The sequence below is a fragment of the Berghia stephanieae genome, chromosome 11, assembly GCF_034508935.2.
Source record: "Berghia stephanieae isolate SIO BIC M18660-M18661 chromosome 11, UCSD_Bste_1.3, whole genome shotgun sequence".
NCBI lineage: Eukaryota > Metazoa > Mollusca > Gastropoda > Nudibranchia > Aeolidiidae > Berghia > Berghia stephanieae.
In genome coordinates, this window is record NC_088370.1 from 40,220,837 (window position 1) to 40,234,591 (window position 13,755).

Consider the following 13,755-nt stretch of genomic DNA (forward strand, 5'->3'; position numbering starts at 1 on the left):
AGTTTAAAATCACCTAAAAGTCTCATCCAGACACAAGCACAGGTCCCAACTAAGAGGAATACACTCAAATGTTTACCAATCATATAATATAATATGTAAACTAAACATAATACAATGCATAACAGAGAGATGATTTACAAGAAAAAAATATCATCTCTCAAAACTATAACTATACATTCGACTGTTTCCCTCCCAGCCAAGGAACTCCGGCAAGGATCAGGACAAAACTAAGTAATCTCATTCCAAGACAACGACAGGAAACAATTGGAAAACGGGTATGGGGGGATAGAAGACATAGCATGTACCTCCCTGCCCACTATGGGAGGTCAGGATCCCCACCCAGACATAGTGAAAAGTATTCACAGATTTTGAAATATCTAACATCACGATTGGTCATTTTCTTCAGCTTGGCACATAGGTATGTTTACAACTTTCATAAACAAAGCAGCGTGTTTACATTTTAAAAGAAATATCCAATCATGTGATTGATGACTTGGTTGGACGAAAACATGAATATAGATCGCTCCCATTCAGTTTTAGAATTAAAGGGCGCTTGCAACACTTTTTGGCCATTTCTATGCAACACTGAACACCAACAACACTGAAGATAGAAAGATAGGTATAGAAGAGACTGCAAGACTTGGGTCTAGGGCACCTATGCAAAAGGAATAAAAAATGGAACAGAACAGATCAAAGCAGCAATCTGCTACTACTACTATACATGGTCTGAGACCAACAGGTCTCGTACGGATGCCGGCATGGGATCCCTACCGAAGGGAGATACTCATAAGTTCTAAACCAATAATAATAATAATAATAATAATAATAATACTAACAACAACAATAATAATCATCATAACATCAATAATAACAATAATAATAATAATAATAATAATAATAATAATAATAATAATAATAATAATAATAATTGCCAAAATCTTCTTACCGACCCTCATTTCCTTTTATTTTTTTTAGATCATAAAATGGGTGATTGAGTGCCCTATATCAAATATATCTTTGGGAGGAATGAAAGCAATTGGGTCATGGAACGAACAAGACAAGAACAATGCAATTCAATTAGGATAAAATACTATAAAACATCTTTGTTTTTGTTTGTTGATTTAAAAAGGTTTTTACGGCGCTTGCAACACATTTAGGTCGTCATATCAGATCAGCGCCAGTAAAAAGGAAGAAAATGGGATAGTCAACAGTTCTAGAATTACAACTAAAGTGCCCAAGAAAAAGAAAGACAGAGGGAAAAGGATCAAATTGGGAACATGTTGGAAAACAGATACAGGGGGGAAGGATAGAAAACGGCTGAAACATTTTTCATGAGAAATAACAAACAAAAGAGTGATAGCAACAGGTTTAGTACACAAATAAGGATGCATTTTGAATTATATACATCTCTCCTTCAGTGCTTTTGTAACTACTTATAATGCATCTCACTTTTATCTACTTTAATATCACCAAGTGGGCAAAGTTTCATGAAATTATCTTCTTCTTCCTCTTCAAGCTGAAACTTCCTCGTAGAAGACTCGATCAGCTCAGTATTCACACAATTTTGTTCCAGTCTTGTAGTTGTAGTTGAGGGAAGAAACGAGTGAAAATAGAAGTTCACTCTACATTGTGGCAACATAAATTTGCCAGGTTTCCTCCTATTCGGTTAGAGTTTCTTCTTGTTCAGTTGGAAGCCTTGCAATGGGAGGTCATAAGATCCCACCCAGGGGATTGCGCACTATATGTCTAACAACGACAACAACATCAAAAACAGCAACAAATGAAACTATAAGAATAATGTCAAATGGAGTTACATTGCCTCTATAGATTTGGAGCATTTTGAGGATGTTTGGCCTCATCAATTACAATTAAAAGACTTGGACTGATTTCTCAAAGGAATTAACTATCACTATCACAAAGCTATGTATACATAAGTTGAGCCAAAAGCTCGTTTTTATGACGTTTGCCATAAAAATACTCCTATACTAAGTTATTTGGAAAGACTAAAAAAAAAAAAAATTACTTTCATTGGTTTCTCTGAGTTAAATAGTGAAAAATAAAACGAAAACTGACGATATTGCATCAAAATCATAGTAGTTATAGCTTTTAAAGGGTAGAAAAAGTGTGGACAAAGTTGATACTCTGTCCATGCCTTTTGGACCTTTCTGCTGTGTTGGGAGCCTGATTGCCAGTCTTTTGTTTAATTTACATTATTCAACTGATCGAAACAAATGCCAGAGTTTGGCACACAGCCCCATACATACTCTAACTGGTTGTTTTGTTTTGTTTTGTTTTTACGGCACCTGCGACCTCTTTAACTCTCGAATTCACCATTGACAATTTATTATTTTTATTTTTATTTTTAAGCGTTTTACGGCGCTTGCAACACATAAAGGTCATATCAGCGCCAGTAAAAAGGAAGAAAATGGGATAGTAAAAAGTTCTAGAATTACAATTAAAGCACAAAAGAAAAGGTATGACAAAGGGGAACTGGTTCAAATAGGGAACAGATGTAGATTCCAAGAGCACACCGTCAAAGTACTTAGTTTGAGATCACCTACTCATCCAGACACAAGCACAGGTCCCAACTAAGAGGAATACACTCAAATGTTTACCAATCATATAATATAATATGTAAACTAAACATAATACAATGCATAACAGAGAGATGATTTACAAGGAAAAAAATATCATCTCCCAAAACTATAACTATACATTCGACTGTTTCCCTCCCAGCCAAGGAACTCCGGCAAGGATCAGGACAAAACTAAGTAATCTCATTCCAAGACAATGACAGGTAACAATTGGAAAACGGGTATGGGGGGATAGAAGACACAGCATGTACCTCCCTGCCCACTATGGGAGGTCAGGATCCCCACCCAGACCATTTGACAAATTTGATGTTCATTTATATGAACTCAAGAGAGAGAGTTAAGTCATTTCAGCACCAGTAAAAAAAAAAAGAAGAAAATAAAAGTTTTAAAAATTCTAGATTTACAATTGTAAGCACAAGAGGTAAAAAGGCTCTTCCTAGTCAAAATCCAACAAGGCAAAGTTGTCTCATTTGTTGGTAACAAGGGATGACGGGGTGGGGAATGTAAACTTTAAAAGAATGCATGATGTTGATCATACAATTTTTGTTTTGAAATGCATCATTCTCTATATATAGTTCGCATTATTCAATCCAAGGATATAAAATGGGAACTTATTTCACAAAAGGAGAGATGGATAAAAGAACAAACATATTTTTTTTACTTATTGTTGGTATGTAATTAATTAGTAATAGCGAAACCAATTAAAAAATACAATTGGTTATCGTAGACACCACAAAATAATAATATTAATAATAATAATAATAATAATAATAATAATAATAATAATATAATAATAATAATAATAATAAATTATTAATAATAATAATAATAATAATAATAATAATAATAATAAATAATAATAATAATAATAATAATAATAATAATAATAATAATAATAATAATAATAATGTAATTACTTGGAAATTACAGTATTTGTTGTTTTTTGTTTTTAAGGGTTTTGTGGCGCTTGCAACAGATATGGGTCATTTCAGCGCCAGTAAAAAGGAAGAATATGGAATAGTCAAAAGATTATAGATTTACACTTAAAGAAGCCAAGAAAAAGGATGACAAAGGGGAATGGTACAAATAGGGAACAGATGTAGATTCCAAAAGCATACTATCAATGTACTTAGTTTGAGATCAACTCAATGTCTCATCCAGACAAAAGCACAGGATCCCACTAAGAGGAACACACTAAATTGCGTACATTATGCATTCAAAACAACATATATAATAAAACATAGCAGAGAGATGATTAACAAGGAAAAAAATATCATCTCCCAAAACTATAACTAGACATTTAACTGTTTCCCTCACAGTCAAGGACTCCGGCCATTGCTAGGACAAAACCAAGTAATCATATTCCAAGACAAAGACAGAAAGCAGCTTGGAAAACAGATAGAAGACACAGCATGACCGCCTACCCACCATGGGAAGTCAAAGACCCCGTCCAGTAATAACATTTCATTATACATTACATATAGTAATATATGTATGAGTTGTATAAAATAAATAATATTATTCATACAAACCGATGTACAAAAATTTAAATAACATTGTTTGTTGTTTTGTTTTTAAGGGTTTTACGGCGCTTGCAACACATTTAGGTTATATCAGCGCCAGTAAAAAGGAAGAAAATGGGATAGTAAAAAGTTCTAGAATTACAATTAAAGCACCCAAGAAAAAGTAAGACAAAGGGGAACTGAGAACAAATAGGGATCAGATGTAGATTCCAAGAGCATAACACCGATGTACTTAGTTTGAAATCACCTACAAGTCTCATCCGGACATAAGCACAAAATCCAACAAAGAGGAACACACTCAAATGCTTACATTATACATTCAAATAATAAAAAAAATAATACATAACAGAGAGATGATTTACAAGGAAAAAAATATCATCTCCCAAAACAATAACTATGCATTTGACTGTTTCCCTCCCAGCTAGGACTCCGGCCAGAGCCAGGACAAAACCAAGTAATCCCATTCCAAGACAAAGACAGAAAGCATGTTGGAAAACAGATATAGGGGGATAGAAGACACAGTATGTACCTCCCTGCCCGCTATGGGAGGTCAGGAACCCCACCCAGTTAAATAACATCTTCAAGAAAGAACAAAATACTAAAATTAAAATGGGACATTTTGGGCTCAAAACCGGTCTTCATCCAATATCAAAAAATATTTTAAAAACAGTTAAAACAACATATAAATCAAAATCCATACAGTCTTCTGCCAGCTGTCTAGATTGTGTGTAATGTATTAATATTTTAACTATTTTTTTGTTATTGAATGAAGAAGGGTTTTGAGCCCAAAACATTCTGTTTTTGGGTATATTCTTCTGTTTTGAAGCTGTGGTATTCATTTTTTGTATATTCTTTGTAAAAGAGTTCACAGCTTTCAGCAGGATAGTATTGACTTATAATTCATACAAAATGATGTCTGGACCTCACCCCCCCCCCCCCCCCTTTTTTTTTTTTTTCAAAAAAAAAAAAAAAGCACGGCGCTATTTTAACCAGATCACTGCTATATTCTGGATGGAAAATCACGTATTTAAGAATATTGATCGATTTAAATGACCCTCACCTTGGCAAAAGCAAACCCTCAAACCTGAGAATTAGGCTGTCTCTAGTCCACATAACATTGCTGATCTGACAACTGTTGTATATATTTTCCCCTTCAGCTTTGCGGAAATTCGTTTGTCAAACATAACTCTAGTTACCTTCCTCCAATTATTCCAGCCTGCCTGTGTCCTCTTCTTAACCTCCATCTCGTTGCCCCTATCGATACATTCTTCACTTCAGTCAACCTTCGAATTCGTTCATTTCTCACTGTATCTTTTCTGTCAAGCCAAGTAACCATCTCAACATCCTAAGTTCTGCCACCTCAACTTCTTTGTTTATTTGTTGTAGCTGCTGTCTCTAGTCCATATAACACTGCTGGTCTGACAACTGTTGTATATATTTTCCCCTTTCAGCTTTGCGGAAATTCGTTTGTCACACATAACCCCAGTTACCTTCATCCAATTATTCCAGCCTGCCTGTGTCCTCTTCTTAACCTCCATCTCGTTGCCCCCATCTCCTTGTACAGTTGTTCCTAAGTATTTGAATTGGTTTGTCTCTGGCACATCCTCTTCTCCTATCTTTATTGGTGCTCCTTGTAGAGTTGTTCCTAAGTATTTGGATTGGTTTGTCTCTGGCACATCCTCTTCTCCTATCTTTATTGGTGCTCCTTGTACAGTTGTTCCTAAGTATTTGAATTGGTTTGTCTCTGGCACATCCTCTTCTCCTATCTTTATTGGTGCTCCTTGTACAGTTGTTCCTAAGTATTTGAATTGGTTTGTCTCTGGCACATCCCTTTCTCCTATCTTTATTGGTGCTCCTTGTACAGTTGTTCCTAAGTATTTGAATTGGTTTGTCTCTGGCAATCCTCTTCTCCTATCTTTATTGGTGCTCCTTGTACAGTTGTTCCTAAGTATTTGAATTGGTTTGTCTCTGGCACATCCTCTTCTCCTATCTTTATAGGTGGTCCTTGTACAGTTGTTCCTAAGTATTTGAATTGGTTTGTCTCTGCACATCCTCTTCTCCTATCTTTATAGGTGCTCCTTGTACAGTTGTTCCTAAGTATTTGAATTGGTTTGTCTCTGGCACATCCTCTTCTCCTATCTTTATTGGTGCTCCTTGTACAGTTGTTCCTAAGTATTTGAATTGGTTTGTCTCTGGCACATCCTCTTCTCCTATCTTTATAGGTGCTCCTGTGAGGCTCCAGGTTTGAAGAGTTGTTTTTTTTTTTATCAAGATCAGGGTCATTTGAATCGATTGATATTTGATGAAAGACGAAGTTTTCTGGCCAAAGTTTTATTTACGTGTTTTTTTCCCAGAATAAGGCAGTTAACTGGTTAACTCACTCAATCCTAGAGAATTTTGGTACTTTTCAAAATTGGAAAAAAATGTATTAAAAATGAACATGTACATAGATAGTTATATTCAACTATCATAAACATGTAAAAAAAACTAAAAACATTAGCTTTGATACTATGCCTATAATTTGTCTCAGAAAAAATGTAATAGATAGGCATGGGGTAAAAGTAACCCGAGTAAACTACGGATATAGTCGGTGTTAGGGTTGAGTGAGTGAATAATCGCAGAATATTCTTCTTCATAGTTAAATCAGGACCAGTTTTTCAGCAATGATTTCATTAATTGTGAGGGATGGCATGGTGAAAAACTATACACAAGTTCGAACTTTAAAAAAAAAAAAACATCAAAAAAAACTTCACAACACTTATCTTCTCAGTTTTGGCCCGATCATAACCTCATTTTATAAGAGTAAGAGTAAGAGAGAGAGGATGAAATGTTTCCAACTGTTATCATTATCATTATTATATTATGACAGATAACCCTGATGTAACACACAGCAATAATTATTGGGATTTATTTTGTTGTTGTTGTTGTTGTTGTGGTTGTTGTTACAGACAAGAATGATAATAAGCCGCATGTAAAAGAACAAAGATAAAGTGGAATAGATATAAAAGAGATCCAATCAGTATTTCAATTTTAACCTCTCACCTTTACAAATTATACTGCAAGACAACTGTATAATAATAATACAGAACTCCAAACATATAAAGCCGGTGAAACCAGAATACTCTTTACAAAATTATAACTTTCAAACAAACATCTGGATTGTTTCCAGAAGCAACAATTACAACCAAAAAAAAAACTCTTTAAAAAATTTAGGCCGGCCTTCATTTTACATTCAAGAAAGAGGAACATAAGTAGTATAAATTGTTGGTAGTATCCATCTTAGTCATTAAAATAATAAGACCTTAAAATTTGTGAGTCTTCGTTATGAAATTGTTACAGAAATACGTCATATCTTCTACTTCTTTCAGCTTATCCCACATTTTGCAGGGTTGCCATAATGAATGCCACATCTCCATGTATCTCGGTTCAGAGCATCATCCTCCTCCAGGCCCAGTTCTTTCATATCCTTCTTTACCTTATCCAAACATCTAGTCTTTGGGCATCTCTTTTTCCTCTTTCCCGATAATTGTAAGTCCAATACCATCTTTCCCCTCTCGTCTCTTTACATGTCCAAACCATTTCAATCTATCTTCTTTCATCTTTATTGATACATTCTTCACTTCAGTCAACTTTCGAATTTGTTCATTTCTCACTGTATCTTTTCTGTCTCGCCAAGTGACCATCTCAACATCCTAATTTATGCACTTCAACTTCTTTGTTTCTTTGTTGTATCTGCTGTCTCTAGTCCACATAACATTGCTGGTCTGACAACTGTTGTATATATTTTCCCCTTCAGCTTTGCGGAAATTCGTTTGTCACACATAACCCCAGTTACCTTCATCCAATTATTCCAGCCTGCCTGTGTCCTCTTCTTAACCTCCATCTCTTTGTACAGTTGTTCCTAAGTAGTTGAATTGGTTTGTCTCTTTATTGGTGGTCCTGCTCTCTGTTGTCCGATGCACAAATACTCTTGTCTTCAACAACAACAAAATAAATCCCAAGAATTATTGCTGTGTATTACATCAGAAATACAGAAATATGCCATATATAACATTTAAATACTCTCAGATATATTACTTTGCGCAAACACAACTAAATTGTCAAAGAAGGGGAAAACAATATTTTCAAAATCTTAGTTTAAAACCTTAGAGAAAAAAAAGTGATAGTAGATAGTGATAACCCTATATAAAAAAAACAACAATCTTTTTCTAAACTAGGAGTTGGCAGCTCAGAATAAAGTATACGGCAATATTGTAATCACATTAAGTGTAAGCACATTTTGCTCTTCATCTTAAAATTTAGATATTTTACCGCTCTTGTGAGTGACACCTTTAGATCATTTCAGCGCAAGTAAAAAAAAAGGAAGCTGGTTGAGTGTGCGCCTATGTTCAACGCGAAGACTTACTTTTCTTAAAGATTTGACAAAAAACATGTGAGGAACTTAAATGAACAATGACATTACATAACACGATTGATTTAATCTATTCAGTTTAAGACTAAAGTTTTTCCCTTTTATGAATTCTATGAAATGTGAACCACCACTGTCTCAAAACAAGTTTGATGTCAGAGTCATTTAATGTGCTGAAAATTGATTTTATAGTAAGTATGAAATAGGAGCCTTGGGTTAAATTTGTTTCATCAATGAGAAAGAATACCGTTTCTTAAAGGGCAAAAATAAAAAAAGACATTTCATATTTCGTTTCATTTAAAATCTAACTTCAACTTTTTGTCAGCTAACTCACTCGGACATAACACAAGGTGAGACAGAAGGTGACAAATGCACAGGGGCCAACTTTTCAAAGAGCTAAAATGTGACACCATATTGCACCATACAATCATGACCCAAGATGGCAGTATGTTTGGACTATCATAAAATACTATCTAGATTGAGATTGCTATACATTCAAGCCTACCTTAAAAACTCTCTTATTTGTCTGTTCCTTGTTTTAATTTGTTGGTCAAAAAATCATAATACTGGGACATGGAGTCATTTCCATATACAGGTAAGTATAAGCAGTCTAATTCTTTTTTTTGTTTTCCTGGAGATTGCCAAATCGGGACAGTCCCAATTTTATCAGGATGGTTGTTTGTTTTGTTTTTATGTTTTTAAGGGTTTTATAGCGCTTGCAGCACATTAAGGTTATATCAGCGACAGTAAAAAAGGAAGAAATGGGATAGTAAAAAGTTCTAGAATTACAATTAAAGCATCCAAGAAAAAGTAAGACATAGGGGAATTGGTTCAAATAGAGATCAGATGTAATTCCAAGAGTATACCACCAATGTACTTAGTTTGAGATCACCTATAAGTCTGTTTGTTGTTGTTTGTTTTTTGTTTTTAAGGGTTTTAAGGCGCTTGCAACACATTTAGGTTATATCAGCGCCAGTAAAAAGGAATAAAATAGGATGGTAAAAAGTTCTAGAATTACAATTAAAGCACCAAAGAAAAAGTAAGACAAAGGGGAACTGAGAACAAATTGGGATCAGATGTAGATTCCAAGAGCATACCACCAATGTACTTAGTTTGAGATCACCTAGAAGTCTCATCTGGACACAAGCACAAAATCCAACAAAGAGGAACACACTCAAATGCTTACATTACACATTCAAAATAAAAATAATAATATATAACAGAGAGATGATTTACAAGGAAAAAAATATCATCTCCCAAAACAATAACTATGCATTTGACTGTTTCCCTCCCAGCTAGGACTCCAGCCAGCGCCAGGACAAAACCAAGTAATCTCATTCCGAGACAAAGACAGAAAGCATGTTGGAAAACAGATATAAGGGGCTAGAAGACACAGTATGTACCTCCCTGCCCGCTATGGGAGGTCAGGATCCCCACCCAGACCTAAAAGTCTCATCCAGACACAAGCACAAAATCCAACAAAGAGGAATACACTCAAATGCTTACATTATACATTAAAAATAACAAATAAAATAATACATAACAGAGAGATGATTTACAAGGAAAAAAATATCATCTCCCAAAACAATAACTATGCATTTGACTGTTTCCCTCCCAGCTAGGACTCCGGCCAGGACAAAACCCTTAATCCCATTCCAAGACAAAGACAGAAAGCATGTTGGAAAACAGACATAGGGGGATAGAAGACACAGTATGTACCTCCCTGGCCACTCTGGGAGTCAGGATGGTTGGCCGCTATGCAAATGCTTGCAGTGGTATACAGGTCTGCAGCAAGAAATTTAAAATGCAGGAATATGTATTCGTTTTTCCCTTCCACTGCCCGACTATGGAATAGCCTCCCAGCTGAAGTCGCTGAAAACGGTTGCCAACATGCCTTCACGCGATCGCTAGGGTTCACAACGTGGTTTTTTAATCTATGTGTGTTTTTTTTAAAAATTAGTATTATGTGCAGAGTTTTAGCAAGTTTAAAATGTAAAACCCTACCAACTGTGGAGTGATCCTCGACAATATTGGAGGTTTCCACAAGACGAAGAAGAAGAAGAAGAAGAAGAAGATATCTTGGAACACAAGGGGCCAGCCCAGATGAATTTGAGATTTGAGTCCATGCTCCACAGTAATTATCTTATCACATAAAATATCCTATTTCAATAATTTATGAACATGAACTATTATAAACGCAGTGATACATTCTCAGACATAGAACTTTTTAAAATCTCATTTGTACGAGTATTGAGAAACTAAATGTTGAATAAAACAAATACAAGTGTATATTGTTGTACACTAAAATGCACCTTTTGTTTTTGCTTTTCGCTATATTTGTATATCACTATCACTGTAGATTGTAAAATTCATAAAATCAAGACATTTCACCATCATCATAATCATAGTCTCATCATCACATCATGATCAAAAACATTGTGCCATCACAGAATATAAAATGCACTGTTTTGTATATTTCATTATAGTTTAAAAAGACATATATGATACAGTATTTTTACAATCCTTGCTAATGTTAATTTGGGTTCTTTGGTAGATCACATCTTAGACGCACTAACATCACCACCACCACCGCTACCACCACTACCACCGCCCATTGCCTTGTTCATGTTCTGAGACTTGACAAAATCAATCTTCGCATAAGACAGAGGTGGTTGCTTCTCATCACCATCTGATGAATTCCTAGACTTGACATCTGAACTTGTACCTCCACTGCTACTGTTACAACTTCCACCACTACCACCACCACTAATACCACCTAAAGTACTACCACTTCCACTTGCACTCAAGTCAAGCTGAGCATAATTCAGAGGCTTCTCATTGCCACTTCCGGCTTGGGCATTACTTAACCCTGGATTACCAAGTGAGGGATTAGACAATAAACTGCCACTACCACAACTATCACCACTTCCTCCACCACTACTACTGCACTCGTTCAAATGACCACTCATCTGCTGATAGGCTCCCAAATCGGACAAACTGTGTCGACTCCTCGATCCACTTGACTGACCAGATGACCTTTGACTTCCACTGCCACCAGTGCCACTACCTATACTTTCATTTCCTGTTGTATTGGAGACATTTGAGCCACTTCCACTCCTGCCACCTACCAACCTGTTTTCCCCACCAGATGAAGATGATGACGAGGATGACTCTGTGTCCATATTATGAAAGCATGGAGTACTGCCCGGTCTGATTAAACCACTGCCCTCTCCACCACTGCTATTACCACTAGAAGATGGTGTCACATCCCCGACACTATGTCTTATTTTTGATTCGACAGTCACCATCTTGGCCTCTAGACTTTTCCCTGAACACATACTGGGAGAGCCACAAAAGAACTCTTCTTTGGATCTGGATGATGGCGATATAAGGGGGCTTTTCTCAGCACTCCCAGATTGAGGTGTTTTTTCACCACTGGGCACTCTGCGTCTACCCCCACTGTTATTATTGCTATTTTTAGACCCACTTGAGGAGATAGAGGAATTGGAATCTGATTTGCTGGTTTTTCGCAATGATTTATTATTGTTGTTGTTGCTGCCGCTGTTGTCTGACGATGAATCACCCGATATGCGTCGAGATTTTTGGGATGATGTGGATGAACCACTGGCGTGTTTCTGGCGTGTTGTTGATGATGATGGTGAGGGGTTTGTTGTTGCAGCAGCTGTCATGTTCCAAGGAGGGTTGTTCTCCGACACTGTTGGAAGTTGGGATGACAGCTGCGGGGATGGGGATGGGGATGGGGATGGAGAGGAGGAATGACAACTCGGGGACATTTGGGAATTGTTTTTGTTGTTGTTGTTGTTGTTAGTGGTGTTGGTTGTGACTGTGTTGCAGTTGCTGAGGTGGGTGGTTGTAATGCAAGAAAGGGGTGAGGAGGACACGTGATGCTGTTTTTGACCACCTTGCTTTTCAGACTTAGGTTGGTTGGATGGTGAAGTCAATGCTGAATGAGGTATATTCTTAGGAATAGAATTGCTTTGGGTCTTGGATAATGAAAGTGACGGTGATGGTGATGGCGATGCTGTTGATGGTGATTGAGATGATAATGATGTTGTTATATCCACTGTCAAAGGAGTCGTCATTTCCATGAGATTAGAATCATCAGTTTTAATCAAACTTGTAGCTTTCATTAAAGAACCACCAACATCAACACCACTTGCAGAATTTTTATGACTACTGCTAGCATTGGATACATTAGTGGTTGTTTTTGGCTTGGCAGGGTTAAATTCCAAATATTCGCTATCATCTTTATTATTATTTTCAGGTTTCTTTGGTTGTGGAGCAGCATATGAGAATGTCAACTGTGCTGGGTTTAACACTGCTCTTGGGGATGATGAGGATGATGAACATGAGGATGGCTGCAACATTGCAGTGCCATCACGAGGTAGATTGCCTGGTGAAGTAGATGAAGAGTGTGCAGGATCAAATGTGAGACTTGTACTGGTGTGAATACCACCACTGACAGAACTTGCATTAGGATCTTGTCTGCTGGCAGAGTCCAAAGACGAATGGTGTTGAACTTTGGGAGTTTTATGCCTGGAAAGAACATCCGCTGATGCAGAGGACTGGAAGTGGTAAGCAGCAGAAGAAGGAGCAGGTTGACTAGTGGTGAAAGCACTGGACTGTGGTTGACGAGGCGAGGGATCGTATCCCACATAATCCGATTCGCCGTCTGCCGATTGTTGGAGGTGTTTTCTACTTGACGAGGAAGATGCAGGTTGCTTTGGGGATGAGGAGGAGGAAGATTTGGGGAAAGAGGTTGGGTTGCTGTTGTGGTATTGAGGATGAGATATGGGTGCTATTCCTCCTATACCTCCTCCTCCTCCTCCTCCTCCCACAGCAGGTGCAAAAGGAGTGTAATCGGAATCATTTTGTCTTGAAGATCTTGTTGCTGATTGATGCTGGTGATGAGCTGAGGTAGTATTAACTGTCAAAGTTGGTGTTGTATTTGTAATCGTATTACTTGCAGGAGCATATGGTGTGTAGTCATCGTCATCATTTAAAGATGATTGTTGTTGTTGTTGATGAGGATGATTTATATGAGACAGGGGAACGTTAGCAGTTGCTGGAGGAGCTGGTGATGACAGTGACCACGAAAATGATGAAGCTGTTACGGGTGATGGTGTTGATTGTATGTGAAAGCCAGGGGTAGTAGCTGAAGTGGTGATAGAAGGAATGGAGGGAGTTGTGGTAGTTGAGGTAGAAGAAC

At 36.9% G+C, this 13,755-nt stretch overlaps 1 protein-coding gene across 4 annotated transcripts in view; it reads right to left on the bottom strand.

Annotated features, from left to right (window-relative positions):
- Positions 1-9,203: 9,203 nt before the first annotated feature.
- The window catches only part of LOC144956978 (uncharacterized), a 51,289-nt gene continuing 46,737 nt past the window's right edge, over positions 9,204-13,755 (bottom strand). For all 4 annotated transcript variants that reach the window (XM_078887856.1, XM_078887854.1, XM_078887855.1 and 1 more), the window contains one exon: positions 9,204-13,755. This exon is cut by the window's right edge and continues 1,446 nt beyond it. In XM_078887856.1, coding sequence (XP_078743982.1) covers positions 11,081-13,755 — 2,675 coding nt within the window. In that variant the 3' untranslated portion in view covers positions 9,204-11,080.